Genomic DNA, 24,764 nt, shown 5'->3' with positions numbered 1-24,764 from the left:
CAAACATTTGACATCTGTTAGGGTCTGTCTGAAACAATGCTGGTTTGCAGCTAAACTGCCTCCAGGCAAGTGGTGTTGGCCTTGAAAATATAAATGCTCTGAAGTACCAGCAGTTAGATCAGAGACAAACTATCACATACCAGACATCCCAGAAAAACAAAAAACATGGCACAAAGTTACCTTTATCCATAAAAAGAATTCAGTATGCAATTGTTTACTCTCCCATCTGCTTTATTGGAGCAAACAGCATGATACTCCGAACCACTAACAACAAATGGAACAAAAAAAAACATTTTAAACCAAACTAATTCTATACAGCAATTCAATTTCTGATTAGCTTCAACAGCTTTTAACTACACGCAAAGCAGACCTGGTCCTCTGAATGAGGTCATTCAAGGTCAGTTTGCAGTCCCAGTTTTGGGTTTAACGTTCAGACATCACAAATACCTGTAGTTTGGCAACTGTGATTTTATAAGCCAAAAGCAGCTCCCCTCAACTGTGGGTCAACGCCAACACAAGCGAACAATGAAAATGTCATTAACAATGGAAAATTAAACATGAGATGTAAAGACATTCTGGAGCCTTTCCTAACTTTAAATTGTAAAGCAAAATAAACCATAAAAATTCAAACTTCTTCTTTATTCAAAACAAAAAATGCTATTTTACCCACATCTCAAGAACACGTTCTGAATTCTAAATTCAAAGAAGTCTGAGTTAAGTACAGTTCTACGCTCCGGGTTAGGTCTCAAAGGTGATTTTAATACTGAAACAATACAAGGATGACCTATACCCAAGCAAGTCTTCCCAATATGAGAAACTGTTATGCTACAGAAACTAGGATAGAATGGGGAGGATTTTTTTGGGTATTCTGCACTTGGCAAGTTACCAACTAATTTTGGAAATAGAACAAGGCTGAACAATAAATATGAATGTCGGACACAGCGCTGAAGCCACTCCGCACAACCCACTGGTTTGAGAGACTGCCTTTTGATGGTTCTTTGGCACTTTAACTCCAGAACCTGAAGAGATTTCATTTCTGTACGGTAGAATTATGGTTCTGCAAACACCTTGATTACACTCCCCACAAAGTTCTCATTCCCCAAAGTGTTAGGACAGACATTAAGGTTTTCCCTAACTTCCACAGATAAGCTTTTGATATGACAAAAAAGGGCTCAATGGTTGTGCAATGTGGCACGTAGATAAAATTTAAGCATCTTTCTACAGCTGTCAAATTTGCAGTGTACAAAGTTCGTGGCTCTCTGGAGTAGTGTCAGGAGGGTGGGGCAGATTTGTTCAAGGCCAGTGCATATGTTTGAATTTATTTAAGAAAGGGTTGCTTTGATTTTCATAAAGAATGCATGAGAGTTCAGTAAACTTTTCTGACCCCTGAGTTTCTAATGCAAGACTAGTAAATGAAACGCCTCTGTATTTTAGTGTAAGCCAGCCAGCAATATCAGGTTAATTATTAAGAGGTATATTTAGATAGCACCCAAGCGGCTAATGCTTCCCCACAAACCTTTGACTAGCTGGCCAAAATCACAAAAGCTGAACGTGAACAGATTTTTTTGCTCAATTAAACCTGTGGACATATTAATATTTGCCCCAAGAAAGAGGCACAATACGGTATCTGTGCTAACCATTGTGAAAACAGCAAGTAAATGCCTTAGTAACAGTTCCTAAGCTCTATAAACCTTTTCATAGAAAATATAAATATCCCTGAATGAAACTGATTCACAGCATTTTTTCTAAAGGTTTCCAGTGCTACTACATTTCCTTGACAATCACGCGTCTTGAAAGTGTCCCATAAGTTATGGCCGAGGACGAGCCCGGCGCCGCTCCGCCTCGCTCCCTTCACTCGCTGTCGCGATACGACACGGTCCGCCTGCCGCGATTTCTCGTCCGGATGCGGGAGGCTTGCCGCGGCTTCCTGGGGGCGGAAAAGACTTCGCCGCCATCGCTGTCGACGGCCGACGCCTTCCTCCGCTTCCTTCCGGAGCGCCGGGCGGCTCCCTGGCTGCTGCAGTCCGTGTCCCCAAAGCGGCGCCCCCTGCCGCCGCCGCGGACTCGGGTATGTGGCCCCGAAAGGAGCGACGCGGAAGAGCCGCTTTCCTCCTCGCTGCCAGACCCAGTGCTCCAGCCGCCGCCGCCGCTGCTGCTGCTTTCCCATCTCCTCTGGTGGCTCGAGCTGCTTCTGTTCCTTGCGGCTGCGACGTGCGGAGCCGACCGGATCGTCCTGCCTCTGGATCTCGGCTCCTCGTCCTCCGAGAGCCCGTCGCTCTCATCGCGGTCCCCGTCGTCGTCTCCCTCCTCGGCTTCAAAATCGCTTGCCGATTCTTCTTCACAGTATTTTTTTCTAAATGTCTGTTCCTCTCCGTTTCCTCTAGAATGGCGCTCCAAATTCCGCAGGCATTTCTTTTTGATGGGGAGGTTATCCTCGGAATCGGAGAGGCGCCTCTTCCTGGGGTTGGCCCGACCGCTCGGCTCCCGCCGCCTCCCCTCGTCCCGAGCACCGGTCCTCCAGCGTTGGCCTTTTTTCCTGGATTCCAAGCCACCTTCTGTTTCGGACCGCCATTCCTCTTCCTCCGAGTCCTCCGTGGCATCTCTTTTCCGGGGCAAGGCTCGCAGACAAGGTTTTCTGCCGGAAAACACTCTCTCCTGACGGCCAGGCTGCTCTTCCTGGGAGTCGCTGTCTGTGCAATGCGATTTTCCTGCATCACGCCGACTGCTTGCCTCCACCTCCACGCCTGTGCCCGCTAAGTAACCGGAAGACCATTTCTGGTAGACAGTGCTTTCAGTACAGCTACCCCTACAGTCCAGCTTACCACCGTGTCTCCTGGAAGAACAATGATCCTGTTCTCTGCTGGTCTTGCGCTGGGCGTCCTCTGCAGGCTCTGAACGCTCCTCCGACGAGTCTCTCTCCTGCTGGAGCCTAGTGCTCCTTTCAGAGGCGGCCGCAGTGGGCAGGTCCCCAGGGTCTTCGCTCTCAGACAGAGAGTCTTCCCTCAGGACTGCGAAGGATTTCCTTTTACAAGCACGGGAAAACTGTTCCCTGCTGTGACTGGCTTCGTCCCCGTCAGCGGCAAACCTGCGAGCCTGCCGCATGTTGTACCTGCGTTTGGTGCGATGCGCCAGACCCTCCTCTGAGGAAGCCCTGTTGTTGCAGTCCACGCTTTCAGACACCCACCTATCCCCAGGTTTCACAGTTGGCGTCTTTCTCTGGGCTGCACTCCGAGAAGGCTGCCTGGCCTCCTCCTCGCTCGAGGCAGATTCTGCTCCCTCGCTCTTGCCGTTCGACCGTCTGTGCTTGTTGTCTTCGCTCGATTCTTCGGTTTCCTCGGCAGAAGCCAACACCTTCCATCTTGAAGCTGAAGCCGCAGGGCGTCTGCAATGGGAGGGCTGTGGTTCTTCCTCCTCAGTGCCAGACTCAAGCCTCTGGCTTTTTAAGGGCAATTTACCCTTTTTATGTTGCAAAGACACTCTCCCCTTATTATCGTTTCCAACGTGCTCTTCACTCTCCGAGGTGTGTCCTCTCATCCCCTTCTTCTGCGTTAATTTCTTCCCATTTTGGAGAGGACACTTTTGGCCGCTATTTCCCGCCTCCACGTCCAGGACAGACTCCTCTTCGGAGCTGCTCTCCGTGTTCAACACCTTCTTGGTGGTGGTGGTTCTCCGAGGGTACCGCCCACCACCCCCTTCTCCCAGGGGCGGCAGCTCCTCGTCATCCTCAGTCATCATCTTCATTTTGCTGGCAGCAGCAACCGCCGTCTTCCTGGCCGACGGCCTCCGCCTGATTCCCTCCTCTTCGGCGATGGCTCCCATGGGTCGACGAGCCCCCCGCCTCCTCGCTCTGCTCGTGCGAGAGGTCCGACTGTGACCGTTCACCTGAGCACTTCTCTCTACAACGAGAACAGGCCACAGTAAACGCCAAACGCAGCTGAGCCACAAGGTCAAATTACTCTAGCATATCAATTACTAGTTGAATAAATCTAAAAACCACAGATGTGGTCATGCAATAGTATCTGGGTGTCAGGGATGACTCACCTTGGCTGCTCCTGGTTGCCCTGCCCCTGCAGGTCCCTCCGGTCTCCCCATTCTGATGGGGACGAGACGAGGCCAGAGGTTCATCTCGGCTCTCCTTCGAGCTGCTGGAAGACTGCTCACCTTCTCTCGACTCTTCAAAATTAAATAAAGTGACTTAATTGCGATAAGCAATTCCTGGCACCTGCTACCTGTATTTTTAATGTCAGTGTATCAAGGGAATGCTAACATGCCACCTCTTAAGATGAGCAAAAAAAACATGCTAAAACTAAGCCAAGTGGCATGTTATTGGTAGATCTGGTTTTATTTAAAAATAATAACAATGCCTTTATAGTCAGGCTTAAAACACTAACAAATTTAATCTCTCAAAGGACAAAAATCTCTTTAAGGACACGACCAGGTGAAGAGTACCTCTATTCTAGTAACGTGGTTCCCAAGCAGCCCGGCCTCACCTGAGCGAAGGTCACCCTGGGGCGACGTCTCCTCGTCCTCGGAGCTGCTCTGGATGCTCAGCTTGCGCTTGTTCACCCTGTGCCGAGGCCGGCAGCCACCCGCCTTCCCATCATCCTCCTTTTCAGAGCAGGTCGACTCCTCGTCATCCTCGGTGGTGCTCATCACCTTCGTCTTGTTGGCGGCAGCCACAGCCGCCCTCCTAGTCGACGGCCTCCGCCCAATCTCCTCCTCCTCCTCCTCCTCCTCGCTGTCAGTATGCGAGTCAGAAGGCCCCTCCCCATCCGAGTCACTCGCCCACTCGTCCCGGGAAATTCTGCTGCCGTGGCCGTTCACCTGCACGCCGGTCTCTGGTGAAAGAGCACACCGGCCTTTTCTCCTCCGCAGACTGCAATCAGGGCGCAGGCTGCCTACAGCCACCGACATCCCTTCGATCCGGGACCTCTGGCCAGAGAATGGCTCCAACTAATGAGAACCTAATCTTCTGCAGGTGGGACCACGTTTAAAGTTAGAGTGTGTTCCAACCAGCCATGTGATTACGGCCCGAGAGCTATGAACAGTCACAGAAAGCTCGGCTGGAGAGGCCCTGCAGTTAAACGGAGGGGGGATGTGCTGCCCGAGTCCGCACGCCTCCTCCCCACCAGTCCTACCTGGCCTTTCCCGTCCGGCCGCAGCCCTGTTCCTGGTCACCCTGCTGCCGGACGTCCCGGCTGCTCTCCTCTCTCCGCTCCGCGGGCGCGCGGCACTGCCATCGTCGCTGTCCTGGGGGCTGCTGGAAGACGCCTCGCTCTCCGACACTGAACCCGGGGGGCAGAGGGGTCAAAGTGAATGAAAAGGGCAGATTCTTTTCAACTAGACTCCCAGCTGTCTGTTCCGTTTAACTGCATTCAGTTGTCTGTCCTGCTCACAAGTATGACAAATTTGGGACTGGTACTAGTGAAAGGCAGACAAAAGTACACTGATACACCTTTGGTTGGGTGAACTTTCATTTTCCAAAACTTCTCACTTTTACAAAAAAAATAAATTCCCCAGACCTCATGGAAATCACAGGGGTACACAAATACTTTCCCCACAATGCCTCCCGCTCACATTCCTCTTATTGGCCAGTCAAGTATGGACCTCACAGCGTTGGGAGTTACACATCAGCCATATTGTGAAAAACCTTTTCGGATTCCTCTGACAAAATGTGAGCTGCTGCTGCTCGAAAGGCAACTGAACTTAAGAGACGAGGCAACAAACTAAAACCCATCTCGATTTGACTGGGGGAAACAATTACAGCGCAAAGCATGTAAACCCAGTATTTTAAAGCTTAACCTCGTGAAAGGACATTTCCACTTTACCAGTTTTACAAAGCATTTTTCCCCACCCGTGCCTACTAAAGTGATGAATAGATGTACATGTGCAGATGTTGCTGTTAGCAGGCAACTGACTCGCCGAAGAGCTGATCGTACCTTGACGCCCCCCCCACCCCACTGCCCGACCACAGGCACAGCAGCCTGCTAACAGGTTTCTCACCTGGCCTCTTCCAGTGCTGCGCAGGCCTGTTCCTGGTCACCCTGGCTCCGCCCACCTCCCTGCTACCATGGCGACGCGAGGAGGAGACCGAGGCCCTGGAACTGCTGCTGGAAGACGCCTCGCTCTCGCTCTCCGAGGCTAAAAAACACGACCGGGACAAGCTCTGGGCACAGGGGTGCTTTCCATTCACCTTGTAGCAACCTATACAGAGCCCGCCGGGCAAGTTCAGGTACAGCAGATGGACAATTACCAGAACTTCATCTCGGAGGAGCGCGAGCTCTTTTGCACTTCACATGAGAATACTCACTTCAGCAGAGCAAACATGCCAAGCAGGATTCACTCAGTGCCGGTATAGCTTTCCACATGGAAAACCTTAAACACGATTACGAGTGAGTGCTGGAAGGCGTAGTGCCAGACTAGTTCACGCTATTAAACCGGCCCGTGAATTTCCATTCGAATTATTTCTGCATGTGACCATGTATGGACGGGCTACGTCTCGCCACAGAAATGACCCTCACAGTCTTTATCATGGGCACCACATTTTGAAAACGAAACAATTGTTGGGAGAAAAAAAACACACCGTGGCGGGAAACTGGAATCTTGAGGAATGTCTTACTGGTCGTGGACTCCTCGGTGTTGTGCCCTGAGGCTGCAGAGAGGGCTTTGTCGGACGCTGAAGAATCTTCTCCAGACGAGACACCTCTCCTCCTCCTCCTCCGGAACCGCGCTGAGGCAGACGCTTTGGCTGAGGTAGATGTCGTACAAGTCTTGGATGATGTTTCCACCTCTTCCTGAGCTTTTAATACCTTCCCTTTCCGACTAAGAAATGCGAAACACAACAGGAAATAAGCACTTCTGCAACGCGTTTTCAATGTACAATATGCATGTCAACTCCGAGGGCTACAGGGAACACAGACGAGCGCACAAGCGGCGCCTCCAGGATTTATACGGTCAGGGGATGCCAACAGCCTCCGCACAAACAGCCGAGATGGAACGCAAGGCAGACACAAGACACGCTCCACCATAAGTGGAGACGTTTCTGGACCACCGCGGCGCAGACGTACCCGGAAGCACGGCAGCCAGACTGCAGCGGCTCTCGGTGCTGCAGCCTCCGCCGGCACCGCTGGCTGCGCCGCAGCGTCTCGCTGTGCTTCAGCGCCGTCTTGTAGTCTGGGATGATCATCCTTATCCGCTCCTCAAAGAAGGCGGAGAGCCGCAAGGTCATGCTGTAGATCTGCAAAAGCCACAAGAACGAGGGGCTTACTATCCGCACAGATGCTTAAGGCACTTCCTCAAGACGGACAGGCACAGGCGTCACCCATACCTTCGAACGCTTATTTGGTGTATAGGCTTTTGCATTAAGGAAGATGAGGCGGATATCTTTGCATAGCTCGACTGGATTCTCATACTTGTCCTCTTCCAGAGTCCGCTTCACCGTCCCAAAATCCATCGGCGTGTCAATGATGTCCCGATAGTCCTGAAACACGCACGTGAAACCATCACTTCTCCTGCCATCAGTGCAAAGCTATGCACAGTATTACTGAACAATACTTTATAACAACTCACTGCCTACCCAGTTTCTTTAAAACCCACTAAATCAGCTTGTCCACAGTCAGGATGCTCGCATTATATCATTAAGTGCCCAGAAGGAGCTTCTTGTGTTAACTGTTTGCACAAATTAAAAAAACATAGCAATTGGCTCATCAAGCAACTGTAAAGAATTCGTCGTACAAGGCCACGTTTGTGGGCAATGTTTTCTGGACGGAGACTGAGCGGGTCCCACCACTTATGTAAGCCAAGAGTAATAATTCATACTTATTTTCTGGACACTTTTTTCTGGGCGCTTTTCTAGACACTCCACTCAACACACTCCACCACCGGCATGCCGCCCCACCTGGATGATGCAACGGCAGCCATAGTGCACCAGTATGCTCCCCACACACATGAAGCCAATTTATTAGAAGGCCATGACAGCTCTCAGGAACAGCTCAGGAATCTGTGCAATGAAGGCTGTGTTCACAGGCCAAGGACCAGCGACTTGTTGGGATCCAGCTATTTCCCATACCGGATAGTCATCCGGATCGACAGGCTGCCGGAAGGGCTCGGAGTCCTCGCACTCCAGGATGTAGTCCACCAGCAGCTTGCACTGGTCCTTCCAGGCATCGACGTCGTAGAGAAACTCCATATTGCGCTGCACCGAGAGAAACAGTCAGTGACAGAAAACCACCGAACAAACTTCAAGTCCCTCTGCAGCCAAAAGAACGAAGACCCAGAAGAGGACAGTTAATTTGACGACAACAAGAAGCGAATGCCAATTCTTTACTCCACCTCTTGACATCTCCAAGTGCTTATAAAGGCCAACAATTCCTTGGATTTATACAGTGCTTTTTGTCCCCAGAGCACACAAGTGGTTTACACTAAGGGGGTCCACTTCATACTCCACTGAAGTGCAGCCCCACCTGGCAGACACAGCAGGAGGCGGCCAGCATGTATAAACCCAGGGTGGAATGCCTCTGCTCTTCCAAAGGATCTTGAATTACTAAAAGCAGTCAGGACCCCACTTTAACATCTCACCCAAAGCAGCACCACCTACAGTGCAGTGTCCCCCCATCATCGCACTGGGGCACTGGTTTGGAAATTTGGGTGGAAGAGTGCCACAAACTGGTCCATAAACACTATGAAGAACCATGAAGTAACCTGGTTTTCCTCAGAGTTCTCACACAATTCAAGCTCCTGACTCCATCTGGACTAAAACAAGACTTTACAGGCTCTTCACAACAATGCAAAGTTGCTCAAAGAATGTTACTTGTCTCAGGTTCCTTCCCGAGGAAGTTCCAGGTGCATCTGTGTCGTCCAGCTCCTAAAGAAAGGTTCAGACACACCTGTCAGTATCAGCACAGGAGCTGCCACTCGCTGCTGAAGACCTTCCATTGAGACCACAGCTGCAACACTGACTGCTTTCAACAGCGCAAAGCTTAGTTTCTGGGCTCTCCGCTCTTCAGCAAAGAAATTCAGTGATGCAAACGTTTTATATACTGAGTGACGTAATTGTTTTGCCCCTTCATTGCCAAAGTAGCACAGTTTCATGAGCAAAGCATAATTTATTTGTTTTTATAAACAAATTGGAAATTACAAGAAGAGTAACCCTAATTCAATTTCCTCACCTCATCTTCAGTGCAGCTCAGATCGTCCATCGTGTTGTAGATCTCCAAAATGTCTACACAGTCCTCTTTACTAAAAAAAGTAAAAAAAAAAGGCAATATATTTCACACCTTGTACAGTATATCATTTGGTTTACATTTAGGTCAAAGGTTTTCTAAAGTTACATGCATCCTTTGCTAAATAATAACTCCACCTATTCAAAAGACAGCTCAACAAAAACAGCTCCCCACGGCAGCTCAACAAACACCTACTTAATGAACTTGAGGAGGACGTCTGTGATCTTCTTCGCCGTCTGTGCAATCTTGCTGCTTGGCTCATTGAAGGACCTGGCATTGAGCTCAATGTACCTCACCTCCCAGACTAAAGCCGAGATCCTTCTGCAAAAAAAAACAAAAAATGATAGTCATTACACAGAAATAAGCCAATTTTAGATTAAAAAAAATTATGCACCATCTTAAAAAAATCTGAGCACAGCCTTAAAGGCACACCAACAGCTGATTGCTTGGACGTGTACTGCTGCTCTTCAATCAATTTCCAGAGCGCCAGCAGGACAGGAGGAGGACAACACTGACCTGTAAAACCGATTCACCAGCCTCATTCTGATGGTGCTGAGGTCGGTAGGGTACGCCACCACCCTGCAGTAGGTGGGATACTGAACAAGGTCCACCGGGCCAGCAAAGGGAGCCGCGATGTCTGCGGGTCAAAGAAAGCCGTCAGGTCCAGGCGTTATTCCCGACACCGCCAAGCCACGCGGGCCACTTCAAGTTTCAAGGCACACACACACACCAGCAGCAATATCACCCCGCAACTCACAACTGGCAGCCCACTTAAGCCCAGCGGAGGGGAGACTCCTGGGAAAGCTAAGGCTGCTGCCGGAAGAGGTGTTAGTGGGGCCAGTAGGGGGCATGTAAAAAGGCGCTGTCCTTCTGATGAGACGTAAAACCGAGGTCCTGACTCTCTGTGGTCATTAAAAATCTCAGGGTGTTTCTCGAAAAGAATAGGAGTGTTACCCCAGCTACCTGGCCACATTTCCCACTGGCCTTTTTACCAATCATGGAGTCCGAATAATCCCCATCTATAAACTGGCTTCATCACTCTGCTCTCCTCCCCACTGAGGCTGCAAACTGGTGGGTTGGAGGGGATCCCTATTACCAATAAAGCACTTTGAGTGGAGTGTCCAGAGAAGCGCTATATAAGTGTAAGGAATGATGATGCCGATTACGATTACAGATGGGCAACGGCCCATCAGACCAGCAGCACAGGCGCGAGAAGCGCAGGGCACCTTACCGAGGGCCACAAGCTGATCGATGCCGCTGATGATCCGCTCACACTCCTCGTCCCGGCCCCGCCGGCCCCACTCCCCGCGCCGCGGCTGGTACAGCAGCTCGCTCATCTCGTCCGAGGTCACGGGCACGCTGCCTCCCACCGTCTCGGGGTGCTGGGCTGAAACCGGAGGCACAGAGGCGCGTCACCCACCCGCCGGACCGGAAGCCGCCGTGCGGCCCAGGCGGCTTGCGAAGCGAACAGCAGCGCCGTGAAAAACGGTCCCGCGTGAAACATCAGAAGCACCGACTTGTTTTAAAGCTCTTTCTGAAGCGCGTACTGTATCATTCCCGCTGTCCTACAAGCTCCCAGAATGAGTTCACTGTACCGTTCGGTGGAATAGGCTCCACATCCCAGGGGCTGAGCTTCTCCGTCTCTCCATTGTCCCACCTGAAAAACAACAGCGTGTGAAACCGCAGACAGGTCTGATCACTCACTTCCACTCCATGTTGAGCACAGGGAGAATATCAGAAGGGAACCAAGACCACCATTGCTTCTCACTGACACATAGCCCCAGCGCTTAGTCTTCAAGCGCAGGTGACAGGGAACACGAAGCAGGGTTTTGCCAACAACCTCATTCTCAAGCCTATTTTCTAACAGTGAGGTTAAAGCCACTAGATATTGGGACTGATTCAGAATACTAACAGCTGAGCTTTCCCAAAGAGACAAAAAAAAAGCTTGTACTTTTACGTGGTTTTCAAAAGCCAGATACTTAATCCGATTCTTTTTCAATGCCAATTTTCCATCTTATAATTCATCCTCCATGAAATCTCGCACCCTGCCCTCCTCTTCCCTAGCTCCTGGCAAAACTCCGGGGCAACATTTCCCTTTCCTTACCGCACGGTGAAGCACTGAAAGTGACTGTCGGGATACTCCGGCTGATACGGCTCCTGACACACCAGAGTCCCAAACCACCAGGCGTCGTCGATCACAGATCGGAATCGGTCATCTGAAATTCCAGACGTTGAAATCCCATTTCGTCTATGCATTGCAACAGAACTCAATTTTCATTGGTACAGACCAAAGATCCTCTACATAATTCAAGTGTACCCTCGATTTTTATATTCGAGCATATCTCAATATACCAGACCATCTCATGAAAACATTTAACTCTACAAAGAAAATACAATTTCCAAAGCCCTCCCTGAATATACGATACGCATATTTCTGGATTTCAAAGTAAGAGCCTCAAACCTCAGTGATGCGATTCTTTTAAACTTACTTGGCTGCCAGTTTCTCTGCCAGGCTTCATCATAACACTGCCTCAGGACAAGGAAGTCAATCACATCTGGCATGTCGTGGTACCTGCACAACGGGCGAACAGCTTCATGACCTTCGTGACGTTAACTACATGCTTCTGTAATCATCCCTCCCTGAAGAGCAGGCAGGGGTCCCCAAGGCAAATGAACAGCTCTCCTACTTCTGAAAACATTTCCTTCTCGACCAAGCAGATATTTTCAAGTTTCTTGTTATACTTGAACAAAATCTAAACACAAGCTGTTATTCCATGTCTGCAATGGAAGACTTACTGTACATAAACGACAACAAGTATGGCAACGCCTAAAAAAAAGTCATGCTCGCTAAAAAAAAAAACACATGCAAAAGTAGAGAAATTTAACTTCAGGCAGACAAGTAGAAAATATTATAAACCTACAAAGCCCGCTAACATGAAGAGAGCTGTACCGACCCCGGTCCTGACCTGACACGTGCAAGGTACTTACTTTAGAGAGAAGGATTTATCCGTGAGTCTCCCTGTGCCGTGATCAATAAGAGAAAGCTTCAGGCAGCACAGTGTTGGAGGCGACACTTCATACTTGATTCCAGTGATTTTTACGAACTCTTGGTCCTGACAAAGTCAAAGTAGACAGTTATCCATTCAATTGTGAAAAGGGCAAGTTACCTGATTTTCAAAGACAACTGCTAAGGTTCCAGGAGGACATGCTGTCAGTGTATCAGAGGACTCAAAAAAAAAAAAAGAGTATAACCCATGTTCACCAGGCCCCCGCTGAGTATGAACAGTGAGCACTAAATGTTAAATGGGCCTAAAGAATCAGTTGGCTGTGTTAAAGCAACTACTCTGGTAGAGCTCTAAAGGAACAAGTAAAAGGTTTATTCTATGCTGAAAAGAGAACACAACATTTCGGCTGTGGGGCCTTCTTCGAGAGCTTTAATACGTCCTTTGTTCACTCTGTTGGATTAGGAAAAATGACAATTTTAGGACTCAAAAGGATGTAACGTTTCTGTGTTTTTTTAATTAGGCGACTGTCCCACAGGTCGCATCAGTTGGTCCCCGTTTCTGAACCGTGTGGTCTGGACACGCACGACACTGGGGCTTGCACAGACTTACTCTCAGGTCCATCTTTCTCCACGGCTGCTTCTCAAGGTTAAGGCTGTACAGGCTGCCTCTTCTCACGGCCTCCACGTACGCCTCATGGCCCTGGCGGAAGTAGATCACCTGCGGAGGACGGAGACGTGAAACAAAGCACACTACAGAGACTCTACAGCGGGGCAGTCTCCCCCTCTTCAATCTCCTGCCCCGCTGCTCCCAGCACATGACACCTTGAGCCATCACTCCCTTCACACGCCAGTTACAACCTGCCCTTCCTAGAGGGGCAGGAGAAGGGGGGCGCTTTCGAAGAAAAGAAACGGGAGAAGATTTACCTCGTCGCCCATCTGAGGAACAAACGGTGATTTCCGGGGAATGACATCGGTGATCCAAGCGGAGGGACGGAACTCGTTTGAAACCTCTCTGTTAAATGATGGTCTCTGGAAACAAAGAAAAGAAAACGTTTCAGCCTGGATCACACCACAGCAGGAGCGAGTTTCGACTTCCGACTAACTTGTAGGGGAATATCAGTTCCTTCGCCGACACGTACAGTTGATACAATTCTCTAGATGAGCTTGTATTCACCTGCAACCTGTGTCTCGGTGCCTCTTCAAAGTACAGGTTCACGTTTTGCAATGACCACACTGGAGGAAACTGTTCCACATTTTGACGACCTATCACGCTAAGCGCAGGGATTCGGACACAGTCGTGCTGGAAACTGAATCGATGGGACTGGGGGCAGCGCAGGGCCTGCGGTGGGGGCGCCAATCTTACCCGGGGAGTTCTGTTCCTGGACCTCCTCTGTTTCGGAGGCTGAGGCGGGCGCTCCTCCTCGTCAGGAGGCTCCTCCTCTTCCTCCTCGGAGCTGCTGATCCACACCATTGCACGGTGGCGGGATGAGAGCCGGGTGGGCGGCTGCAGGTTTATGCCCGCGTCGGCTGTCCAGTCCGAGTACTCGCTGGAGGAGCTGCCGAGACAGGAGCATGGATCACTAGCCTGCAGGTTTTAAATGCACCTGCTTCTTCGGTTAAAAAAAAACATTTTGGGGAAAAACTCGGGTGCCTAAGTGTTCCACACTTCTTAAAGCAATTTCAATGTAATTACACATTGAACAGGTCTCGTTATCAGTACCTGGAGCTTTCGGTTTTCCACTCCTCTGCCTCCTCTTCCTCGTTGGAAGACTCCGCTGAAGGTGCTCCGCTGACTTCTGTTTCGTTGCCCTGGACCGTAAAAAGCAAAACACACCTCCTGAAAAATGCAGTCTGAGAGCTTCACGGTCCTGAAAAACCTTCACTGACGCAAGACCTGATAACATATGTTTCACGGTGGTTCAGATGACAACTTTATTACATCATAAAGATTCCAAACTCATGTTTTTAGCAGTCAGGTGCCCCTGACTGACACCTCTCTCTAGCAGCACTGCAGCTCTTCAGCTTACGATCCCTTCACATTAAAACTGCAGAAATTACTCAGATGAAGCAGGATCATTCTGTAGCAAGGGAAGCCTCTGAAAACACCCCACATCAAGACGGGTGAACACTAACCTCATCAGCAGAGCTTCTGGTTTCCTCCCCCTCCTCACAAGAGTCTTCTATGTACTCAGCCGCAGTGTTGCGGGTCCGAAGGCTCCTCACCCGCGGCCTGCGAGACTGCGTGCGTTTAGCGTAAGTCTTGTCATCGTCAGAATCGTCCTGTTTTTGAGCAGAGAAAAGGTTAACAAGAGGGAGGAAGCAATCAAGCCTATCGCTTAATACCAAGATCACGATCCAAGCATCTCACACAGCTGTTTCTTAACATCCACCCATTTATACAGCTATGCATCATACAGGAACAACTTGGGCAAAGTACTGTCAATTTAATTGTTTTACCAAGAATACCAGGATACTAGCAGTGGCCCTAGTATAGATCCCTGTGGCACTCCACTAGATCACCAAAATTAACAGTTCATGACATTACTTGTAGAATTACAGTACCTATAAAAGGATGAAATTATGCATTTCAGCTTTAGAATTGAGACTGATAATTTAGGAAAATATCTCCCCCCTTTACCCGTGCCCCGTGAGGTGGTCTCTTCTTCTTCGACAGGTAGAGTGAAATCTCCTCTTCCCCCTTGCCGATTCTGTACTCCTCCTGTCTCCTGCAAAGAGAAACATTTTGGCAAAAACCATGAAGCTTTTTCCTCCCCCAAAAAGCTCCATGAACAAAAAAAAATTTTCAATCTTTGATCAAGGTAGTCAAAATAACCTTAGCACCGAACACCCCTTTGCCTGCTTTATTTAAAAATGCAGAATTTTTTAAAACTTTTTGTTGTGCTTCGCTACGAATCAAAGAAATGGAAAAACACGCAAAAGGGAATCCCAAAGAACTGGACTTTCACCGCGCACGTTTAACGAAGGCGCCAGCGGTTCAGGCTCACCGGTACAGGCTGGGCGACATCTCCGGCACCACGACCCTGCGCTTCCAGGCCTGCAGGTCCCTCTCCGTGGCCATCTGGCTCCTCGGCGCGTTCTGGTGCATCTGCCGCACGCCCTCCACCTGCCCGCTGCGCCGCAGCCCCACGCTGGGAGACGACTGCACGTCCGCGCTCTGGCTTCGGAAAACTGGAGGGACGCGCGGCGGGGGGGAGAAAGAGTGACTTTAGCCTGTGTCGCAACCCACAAGGTAGTTATTAAATATTTCAAGGAGAGAGAAAAAAGCCGCTGCTCAAAGTTTAAAGGTCTGCAGCAGTTCTCACAAGCAGATGGAGGTTTTTAGCTGCGGTTTAACAGTTCAGTTTATCATATGTACAAATGCAATGAAACACTTATTTGCATGTATGCACCACTACAAAGACATTAAAGGAACCCGGTCCACAACATGAAACAGACAAAAGTACAGACGAGGAGCAACACGTCGCCACTCTCTGGCGCCATGTTGGACCAATCTGACTGTGGTTGATGTCTACACGAAACATCAACAAACGTCTGGCCCTGCTGAGGAGGAGGAGGAGGACTGCTTCCTCACCTCTGCGGGGGGTGCCTTCTACGCTGGGGGGTGCTCCAGGCTCTGCTCCGTTCTGCCTGTCCTGCTGCTCCTGCAGCTCCCGGATGAAGCCGTCCAGCATGCTGGGCTCCTGGCCCGCATCGTCCTGATCCCCGGTCTGCTGGCTGATCACCTGCTCCACCACATCCCCGTCACCTGGAGCGCACAGGCGAAACCTGCTCAGCAGAGGCACGCACACGCCTCCCTGCCTCGCCAGCCACAGAACCAACAATCACAGGCGCACTTTCCTCCGGCTTGCTCCCACATCCGATCTGGCGTTCCGGACCCTCCACTGACCCAGACAAACGAACAACAGGGCTCGAACCCCCAAGAGCCGCCGGCCATCCCACTCTTACTTGTCGCTACGTATCCCAGCTGGGGCACCAGGTGCTCGTCGGCGAAGCCCTCCCTGCCGGGGACGAGCCTCTGGTATCTGGGGGGGTGTGGGTTTCCATCCACATCCACCAGGAAAGGGGGCGGCATGAGGTGGGGTGCCTGCTGCGTCTGCTCATCCAGCACGTAATTATTCGCGTCTCGGATGAGGGGCCGGTAATCCGTGTGGAAAAACATCTGATCCGGAAGCTAAAGGAAAGGAAAGACGTAGGCGATTAGTTGATGGAATAAAAACTGGCCGCATCATGCAGTGTAGAAGCCTTGATAACAGCGCTAGCCTTGGAAACACCTGAAAGACATCATTCTCTTGCCTTTGGATAAGACCTGAATTTAGAAGAGAACTAGGAAAAAACTTCAAATGTCATTAAGAACGCTAAAAAGAAACCAAATTACAATAAATGTAATATTGCAAAATTTCTCAAGCAGAACTGCAATGCGTCAATAAAGGTAACGTATTATTTACACGAATTCAACTGCCGATCTCTACGTTTCAAAACATTTGATTCACAACATCCCGTTTTGAATGAACAGGATTCGTGAAACGTGCATATAGCCGCATCAAGCTTCTTGAACGGATGATCACTGAATGGTAGCAGTGCTACTGCTCATCCTGCAGCTCCCTCTAAAAAGTCAACTTCACCTTCCGTCCAGTCTCACCTTCTCATAGGGCTTAGAGGATCCAAACCCAAATATGATCAGATGTCCGTGGGAGTCCGTGCAGGCGAAGTGCTGGCCATCTGGAGAGAACTTGCAGTCAAAAACCGCCCCGTGACCCTGCCCCTCAATCTGGTCAGGACAGAGAACAAAGGGAATACGGCTCACACCTCGCACAAAAGTGAATGAATGCCCCAGCAATCCGCATCAGGAAAATACCTGAGCTACAAGAGTTACACCTGCACCTCGCAGGATGGCCATACTAAAAGTACTGCGAGTGCAAACTACTGCACTCAACTCTTGCCACCTACTAACAGATGCAACACAAACACAGGAGGCGTGCTCTTCCAAGAAGAGAAAAGCTGAAAAACAAGATCCCACACAATGGAGCCGATTGCAGGCGATGGCCGTACCATGTTGAAGTAATGCTGGGTTTTCGTTCCTCTGACGACGTCCCATATGAAGACATTGCCATCGTGGCCGGCCGACAGCAGGATCCGGGAGTCGAAGGGGTGAGGCTCCAACACGAAGACCTCGTCCTCGTGGCCCTGCAAGGCAGCGCAGACCGTTCCTGCTCGTGTGCGCTGCCGCGTGTGCGCGCGCACGCCCGTCAGGACAGCAGCAACACCACACGGGCGCCAGGCACTGCACGGTTTTACTTTCAGGTAGGCCACACCCTCTGGCGTTCCTTCGCAAAACGCAGTTTATGCCAAAGATGAAGATTAAAGCGTGCAAAAACGTACCTTCAGGACGTGAAGCAGCTGCCCCGTGTAGGAGTTCCACACCTTGAGGAGGTGGTTGTTGACCGCTGTGATGACGGAGTGGTCGTGTCGGTCCCAGGCGACCATCGTCACCTTCGACTTGAAGAAGCTTTCCTCCGCCGCCGCAGGAGCAGACCTCCAGAGGGGGAGAGGGGAACTCAAGCAGTGCACGACCCGAGCAGTCACCAGAGTGAACTCACTTCTTCTCTCAACCTGTTTTTTGGGTTTTGCAACGATCTGTGCAGAGCCTACAGTACAGGAACTCACCGACTGTTTTACACAGCAACACGGAATCACGTCTCCCTGGTTTTAAACAAAACACACACCATCGGATTTCCCACGCTTTTCCTACAACTCTCACTATTTGTGGGGAAAGAAGATGGATTCCTATCCAACCAGCTGTGCCACTGTTTCAGGTGAACACTCATCCATAGGGACCCTCTCCCTTCGAATGCTGGGGTGTCTCTGGAGAACCCGAATTACTGCACCACAACCCAGGCTGGTTACCAGGTCTGGACCTACCCTGGTAAGTTAGTAGCCATGTCAAGTAAAATGCTTCTCCATCGCTGCTGCTGGAGCTTCCATATTCGAGCTGTACCGTCCCTGCTGCCGCTCACAAACCTAAGAAAGAGCACACAGGGAAACCCCTGAACCGAACAGCAACTAAAAATAAACACCGTCATAAAAACAACGGGCATTCTCCTGCAAGACAGGAGACAAATCTTACTGCGGAAAAAATGTTTAAGAAGCCCGAGAAAACATTACACAACGCCACAGACAACAAGCAATGCCTACCTGTCCCCGGTATTGCAAAACTGGATACTGTCAACTTTATCCTAAAAAATATAAAAAGCCAGGAAAACAGATCTTAATTTACCAAAAACTGACAAATTCCCAGAAGACAGTTAGGTACTACGGCTGGGGCTTACCGTGTGTGCCTCGAGCTCTGAACACCTCTCAGGGCTGCCACCACCCAGGTAGTATATTCTGATGACATGGTCAGTACTTCCTGTTGCCAAGAACATGCCACCTAGAAACATTTCCCAGGTTTAAACCACCGAGTCTCACACACTCTATAGCAGCAGCCAGACACCGTCATCTCACGGTAAATCACGGCAAGCATATTTATAAAAATAGAAGCCAACACTATCAAGAACAAAGCCATCTTTGAAGACCTTAAACATGCTCACAGTGAAGACTCTGGGCAAAAGCCCTCACCCTCAAACACTCAATTTACAGATGACAAGAGGGTGTTCAATCATGATCAACAGAAGAGAGAGATATTCAGGAAACTATTCTTGCTTCAGCTGTGTCAAAATTTTTTTTAAATGTAATGAAATGCATTGGATTATTCAGGTATATATATACAGCCCACCACAGTGAGATAGTTTGTTTTCTTCCCTGTTGCTAAAATGCAAAAAGAAAGCCATTCAAGTTTTTAATCTTTCCTTACCGGGACTAAATGAAGAACACACCATCTGAACACCGGGTCGGAGTCTTTTTGTAAACTTGTGCGGACGATCTCTAAATAATAAAAAAAGGGCGGTCAGAACACATTTTTACATTTATTTCTGGCACCACCCAAACAAATACGAGATGTGGTTGTCTCTATTCTCGGTTTCAGAGGCTGTGTGAAACCAACAGCAGATTTTGAACAGAATTCCCCCATCCTGGGAGACACTAGGAACAGCGCCTGACTGTACATCACACTAATGTACAGTGCTAGATGTCCGACACACTCGAGATACTCACACAAAACTCGTGTTGCTTGCGTCCCACTGCCAAAAGCACACCATCCCATCAGTGCCAGTGGACACCAAGTACCTCACTGTGCCCTTGGCACAAGGGGAGAACTAAAAGGAAACAGCATCGTTACACTTATGAACACTTATAAATCCCGTAATAAATTAATCAGACGCCACAGCTCGTTCGCAGGGTAAGAGAACTAGGGCTTTAGAGTCTAACACGTTTGGCGATAAAAAGACAACTCTCCTGGGCTGAGCGATGGTCAGGTCCTGCAGGCGAAGACCCTACCTGCAGGGAGGTGATGGAGCCCGTGTGCCCCTGCAGCACGGCCACGGGGGCGCACGTCCGGAGGCACCACACGCGGATCGACTTGTCGCAGCTGCCCGCCGCCATGAGCGTGTTCTCGAAGTTCACGGCCAGGTCAGAGATCTCCGCCGAGTGGCCCCTCAGCGTGGACTGCAACCTGCCGTCGAAAGAGGACCAGATCTTCACCAAACAGTCGTCAGAGCCCTTGAAGAGAATTAAACCACAGATCACAGTCGGGTCAGGCGGTCCTGGCGGCGCCACTCCTGCACACCTCACGACCACGCGGCGGCTCGGGCCGCGGCGCTCTCAAACAAACGCACGTCGCTGCACACAGCCCCCGCTCGCAGCTCAATGCTCATGCGCGCACATCCTGCTGGAAAAGAGGAACCAGGCCATCTTTCCAGGGACTGCGAAGAGGGACAAACAGCTTCCTGCCGTGGCAAAGGCAGCTGGCAGGCTAACAGCGGACACCAAGCGAACGTCCTTACGGTGAAAATGCGGAGTCCGGTGCGGTCGAAGGCCACGCAGTACACTGCAGAGAGGTGTCCCAGGATCCTCCTGTGCATCTTCATGCGCTGATAGTGGGTCACGGGACACGCAGAACTAAAACGCTCTGTGCCCGTGAGCTCTCTGGCACGATAAATCTCCACTGTAAAAGAGAAGGGGGCAGCCGGGCGGTGAGCAGGAAAGGCCAGAGGACCGAGCGCGAGGAAGAGACCAAGCCTGCCAGAGTAAAAAGCGGGACGTCCCGGAAAAGCCACTGGGGCTCAGTCTGGTCAAATAAGTGCTTACTGGTCCTCACCGAGATTCGGGGGGTCGCTGTAGGTCAGCGGCATCTCCGGGGGCCTGCCTCTGCGCAGGGCTGCGAAAGCCGAGCCCTTCCACACGACTTTCTTGAAATCTTCAAAACAGAAGAGGAAAAACGAGGCTCTTGGCAGCTGCCGGACAAAGGGGCCCTCGAGCCGACGGCGGAAAACGAGCGGGGAGACACGCATCAGCACGCATCACCTGAACGACTCGCACCTGACCTGCCTGAGGACACACACACACGGACAGAGACACCACACAAAGGCGACAACAAACACGCATCCCCTCGGAAATGCTACAGGAAATGCTGCAGAAACCGAAAACCCAAGAGCCGAGTGAAAAGGGGGAGGAGCAGGCAGGACTCCCTCCAGGCGACTCTAGTGGAGCCCAAGACAGGGGAAACCCAAGCACAGTCATCAGGGCCACTCAACCTCCCCGGCGCCCGCAGCGGTTTCACCAACGGCCGCGCCGGAGGAGCCCCTGCGCCCCCGCAGAGCGCCGAGGCGGGACAGCGGGACCGTCACCTTTGTCCAGGCGCAGCGCGGAGTGGCGGCCCGCCCCCAGCAGGGACCCCACGCCCGGGACGCAGGAGGGGACCTGTCTGTCCAGCAGCGGGCCCAGCTGGCGGCAGATCTGCAGCAGGTGGTCCGGGGCCACATGGCTGTTCGCCCGAACCTGCGGGAGCCGGAGCGGAGAGACAGGGTGAGAATCCGGGAGACAGCGAGGATCACAGAAACATCAGAACAGGGGTTTATCCTGCTCTCTTTGTGCTCAGCTCACCGTTAGGGTTTTTCTGCCAACCTGGATAGACCGGCTATTTACTAGACACAAGAAGGATTTTTCTGTAAATCCTTTAAAGTTGCAGTTTGGAAACAATCACTGCACTGAAGGTATAATACCCTATAAAAGGCCATGAAGTGCTGTTTTACGTATTACAATTAGGAAGTAAAATAAATAATACAGGCAGCTATGAAACAGATCCCGGAAGACATCATGCCCGCCAGGAAACAGGTTTCAGGCCCATCCTTCAGGAGTTACTCATTATCACAACGCTTTCAATGTCTCCCCCAAACATTACAGATCCACAACCTCAAGCGTTACAATCTTCCTTTGAACACAACACTAAAGGTTCACCACGATTATCCAGTACCATCCAGCCTCCAGTCTAAAGTTAAGACTAAACAAAGACTCCCAAGTTCATTTTTACTGTGTATAGGGGCCCCACAAACAGAAATAACACTCTGTCCTTACTGGACATCTGGGTTTAACCTACAATGCATTAGGACTCACTAATTATTTTTTTAGAAAACCTGAGTGCCAAACAACCTCTTAATCGCAAGACTGAATAAAATGCCCCGTCTCCCAGGCAGGTGTAAAACTGCAGAACTAACCCCTGCACACACAAAACACCTCATTGGCTCATCGATTAATTTCAAACAGAGAACCTCCTCCCACCTACAATGTCAGCTAGCACCAAACTACAGGGCTGCACGTCTGCATGGGCCGAAGCCCGAGAGATGCGGTGCAGCCGCAGACGGGCCCCTGCGTGTCCACCTGCGCAGAGCCGGCAGCCGGCAGGGGGGCTCCCCAAGGCACGCCTTCACACGCTCCCGGCCAATCGGAGCGCTGCTCCGCGGCGCAAGCGGGCTTGTGATTGGCCGGGGTCGGCGCTCGTCACCGCGCAGTCCCCGCCCCCGCACGGTACCGCAGCACCTGGACCGGAGCGGCTCTGAAACCCGCTCATTACTCGCGCTTACCTGGCGAGGGACGGGAACCGCACGTGTTAGAAGCCCACAAACAGAACCTGTGTTTTTGATTCGTGTAATAATCGAGGTTGAGGGAGCTGAAAACGGCAGCTCCGTTTTTGTTTTAAAAGCGCCCGTGGGTCTGTGTGCCTTTTGCTTTATTTTCCGTGCAGAGCCCCGCAGAAACTCTCACCCCCCCGGAGGAGCGAGAATGAGCGTTTTTAAGACACTTAGGGGGGGAGAAAAGGCTCAAGCCCCCAGCCACCCAGCCCCCGCCCCTTACCAAGTCTTCGTAGGAGCGAGGGTGCTCGTCTCCTCGCCAGTCCAGGCGCCTGGGCAGGAGCTTGTGCAGGACAGAAAGAGAGAGAGAGGGCGGGTGAAAATGTTAACTGAGCGTCTCCCACCCGCAGCCCGGTGCAGCCTCAGCCTCAGCAGCTGCTTTCGTGATGTCAGACAGCGGGGACGGGGGGGGGTGACCGCAGCCACGGCGGAGACGTACGCACCTCGTACTCCTCCAGCTCGCTCGCCAGGACCTGCGGCACACAGAAACACAAAGCCCAGCCGGGTGAGCGCCTGCTCGGTCACAGGGCAGCCCCCCGGCGCGCCCCCCCGAGCGGCCCCGTGCGGGCTCACCTGCGCCGCTCTCCGGCAGGGGCCGGTCGTCAGGAAGCGGGAGATCAGGTAGTACAGCTCTGCAACGACACGGACAAGAGGCACGGATGAGACCCAGCGTCGGCACGGAAAGTTTCAGCTGCTGCTCCCCGCGACGTGTGTTGTTACCCTTTCCCCTCTGCGCCTTACCCGACTCGAGGAGCGAGACACTCTGACTTTTGGCCGTCGTGCCGGCCATGGTTAAGTGGGGGAGGCGAAGGAGGAGTCGTGGTCTGTTTTCCCCCCCTACGGTAGCAGACGGAGAGAGAGAGATATTTATTTATTTCGGGTGGCAGCGCTCTGACCCCCTCCTCGGCCGCTCCCGCTCTGCGCTCAGCCCGCTCCGGTCGCCATTGGAGTGAGCAGGCCGGGGCTGCGCCGTGTATACTTCCGCCGGCGCACAGGAAGCGGGGGGAGGTGGGGGGGGAGAGGGAAAATAGTCCCTCGCCGCTGCCCCGCGGCTGCGGGCTCGGCGCGCTTGACGGAAACGCGGTATGCGGCTCGAAAGGAGGCTTCGCGGTGATCCCCGGCCGCCTTTCCCTGCTGTTTGCGCCGCGCACTGGCGATGCCGGGTTGGTTGGGAGACGCTGCCTGGCCGTGTTTTTCCGCGCTGTGGTTCGGCCCGCCCTGGGGGGGTGACGTCACCGCCGAGGGTGCTCGTGGGCATCCTCTGCGTGTGGAGTGTAAACACGCCGGCAGCCCACGGCACGGCCCGTAAAAGAAAACACCACCCCTGCTCGTCGACGGTTCTGCTTCAGTCCAGCAGCTGAGTTGTTACTGCGGGGCCCAGCTCAGGCAAGGCGTCATGATAATAATATAATAATAAACTTTTTTATATAGCGCCTTCTCTAAGCACTTTGCAGAATGACAACAATAAAAAACAGACAGGATCTGCACAGTGAGAATAATTATAATAATTGCTGACACTTGTATAGCGCTTCTCTGGACACTCCACTCAAAGCGCTTTGCAGGTAATGGGGATCCCCTCCACCACCACCAGTGCGCCAGTACACTCCCCACACACCAGCTCTCAGTGGGGAGAACGGAGGGATGAAGGCAGTTCAGAGATGGGGCTTAAAAGGAGGCCATGATTGCTAAAGGCCAAGGGGAAATTTGGCCAGGACACTGGGGTAACACCCCTACTCTTTTCAAGTAACACCCTGGGATTTTTAATGACCACAGAAAGTCAATACCTCTGTGTTACGTCTCATCTGAAGGACGGTGCCTGTTTACAGTCTAGTCTCCCTGTCACTGGGGTATTAGGACCCACAGCCCGCGGGGTGAGTGAGGATACACTGAGAGGAGACAGTAGATGTGGGTACTGGACACAGTAGGAGCAGAGGGGTAAAGAACAGAACCAGTTAAGTGAAGGCTCTTCTAAGACACCAATTCCAGCTGTTACGCATAGTTTTGCCCTTTTCTCTCACAGCTGGATTGTGCCCTACCTTATGAGGAGAGGCTGGAGCTCCAGACCCTGTTAACTGCACATCAGTAATGGTTCCTTGCATTTAGGGCCCAACTGAAACCCCCCTTGAGTGACACTAGAGAAGCATGTGAGAGAGAATGACGCTAATAATTAATAATAATAATAATAATAATTGCTTACACTTATATAGCGCTTTTCTGGACACTCCACTCAAAGCGCTTTACAGGTAATGGGGTCTCCCCTCCACCACCACCAATGTGCAGCCTCACCTGGATGATGCGACAGCAGCCATAGTCCGCCAGAACGCTCACCACACACCAGCTATTAGTGGGGAGGAGAGCAGAGAGTAATGAAGCCAATTCATAGATGACCTTTAGGAATCCAACTGTCTGCTCTAGTTTACTTCACAAGTGTTTTCCAGAGAATTGCAAGTCTGTGTA

At 51.3% G+C, this 24,764-nt stretch overlaps 1 protein-coding gene across 3 annotated transcripts; it reads right to left on the bottom strand.

The window, feature by feature from the left end:
* Positions 1-210: 210 nt before the first annotated feature.
* On the bottom strand, positions 211-23,191 carry brwd1 (bromodomain and WD repeat domain containing 1). 3 transcript variants are annotated; one of them, XM_015341599.2, is made up of 43 exons: positions 23,049-23,191; positions 22,881-22,939; positions 22,751-22,780; positions 22,531-22,590; positions 21,027-21,177; positions 20,498-20,596; positions 20,184-20,344; positions 19,678-19,899; positions 19,396-19,496; positions 19,097-19,167; positions 18,573-18,673; positions 18,439-18,479; positions 18,166-18,264; positions 17,626-17,779; positions 17,296-17,430; positions 16,886-17,014; positions 16,192-16,417; positions 15,818-15,991; positions 15,231-15,414; positions 14,864-14,951; positions 14,359-14,505; positions 13,946-14,034; positions 13,589-13,781; positions 13,150-13,254; positions 12,836-12,943; positions 12,210-12,334; positions 11,711-11,793; positions 11,326-11,437; positions 10,817-10,878; positions 10,453-10,608; positions 9,738-9,858; positions 9,417-9,542; positions 9,168-9,237; positions 8,810-8,863; positions 8,069-8,194; positions 7,328-7,480; positions 7,068-7,237; positions 6,620-6,822; positions 6,004-6,141; positions 5,139-5,285; positions 4,491-4,838; positions 4,042-4,173; positions 211-3,896 (listed from the first exon to the last, which is right to left on the bottom strand). In XM_015341599.2, exons 1-43 carry the CDS (start codon positions 23,095-23,097, stop codon positions 1,852-1,854), a joined length of 7,347 nt encoding a protein of 2,448 aa, XP_015197085.2. In that variant the 5' UTR covers positions 23,098-23,191; the 3' UTR covers positions 211-1,851. The 3 variants fall into 3 exon arrangements, with proteins under 3 accessions (XP_015197085.2, XP_069045917.1, XP_069045918.1); XM_069189816.1 differs by having other exon boundaries at positions 5,139-5,292; positions 6,005-6,141; XM_069189817.1 differs by lacking the exons at positions 20,498-20,596; positions 21,027-21,177; positions 22,531-22,590; ... (1 more) ...; positions 22,881-22,939; positions 23,049-23,191 and having other exon boundaries at positions 5,139-5,292; positions 6,005-6,141; positions 19,678-19,852; positions 20,184-20,272.
* Between the last annotated feature and the right edge of the window lie 1,573 nt (positions 23,192-24,764).

The sequence above is a fragment of the Lepisosteus oculatus genome, chromosome 5 (genome assembly GCF_040954835.1).
Source record: "Lepisosteus oculatus isolate fLepOcu1 chromosome 5, fLepOcu1.hap2, whole genome shotgun sequence".
NCBI classification, from domain to species: Eukaryota; Metazoa; Chordata; class Actinopteri; order Semionotiformes; family Lepisosteidae; genus Lepisosteus; species Lepisosteus oculatus.
This window is presented reverse-complemented; position numbering and strand designations above follow the sequence as displayed.

Excerpts from the sequence above, each read along its gene's own strand:
- brwd1 (XM_069189816.1), bottom strand. The coding sequence starts at position 23,097 with ATGGCCGGCACGACGGCCAAAAGTCAGAGTGTCTCGCTCCTCGAGTCG. Across the intron at positions 19,497-19,677 it reads GCTCCATCACCTCCCTGCAG|TTCTCCCCTTGTGCCAAGGG; the intron begins GTAGGGTCTTCG and ends GTTTCCTTTTAG. Across the intron at positions 13,782-13,945 it reads TGGAAAACCGAAAGCTCCAG|CTCCTCCAGCGAGTACTCGG; the intron begins GTACTGATAACG and ends CTGTCTCGGCAG.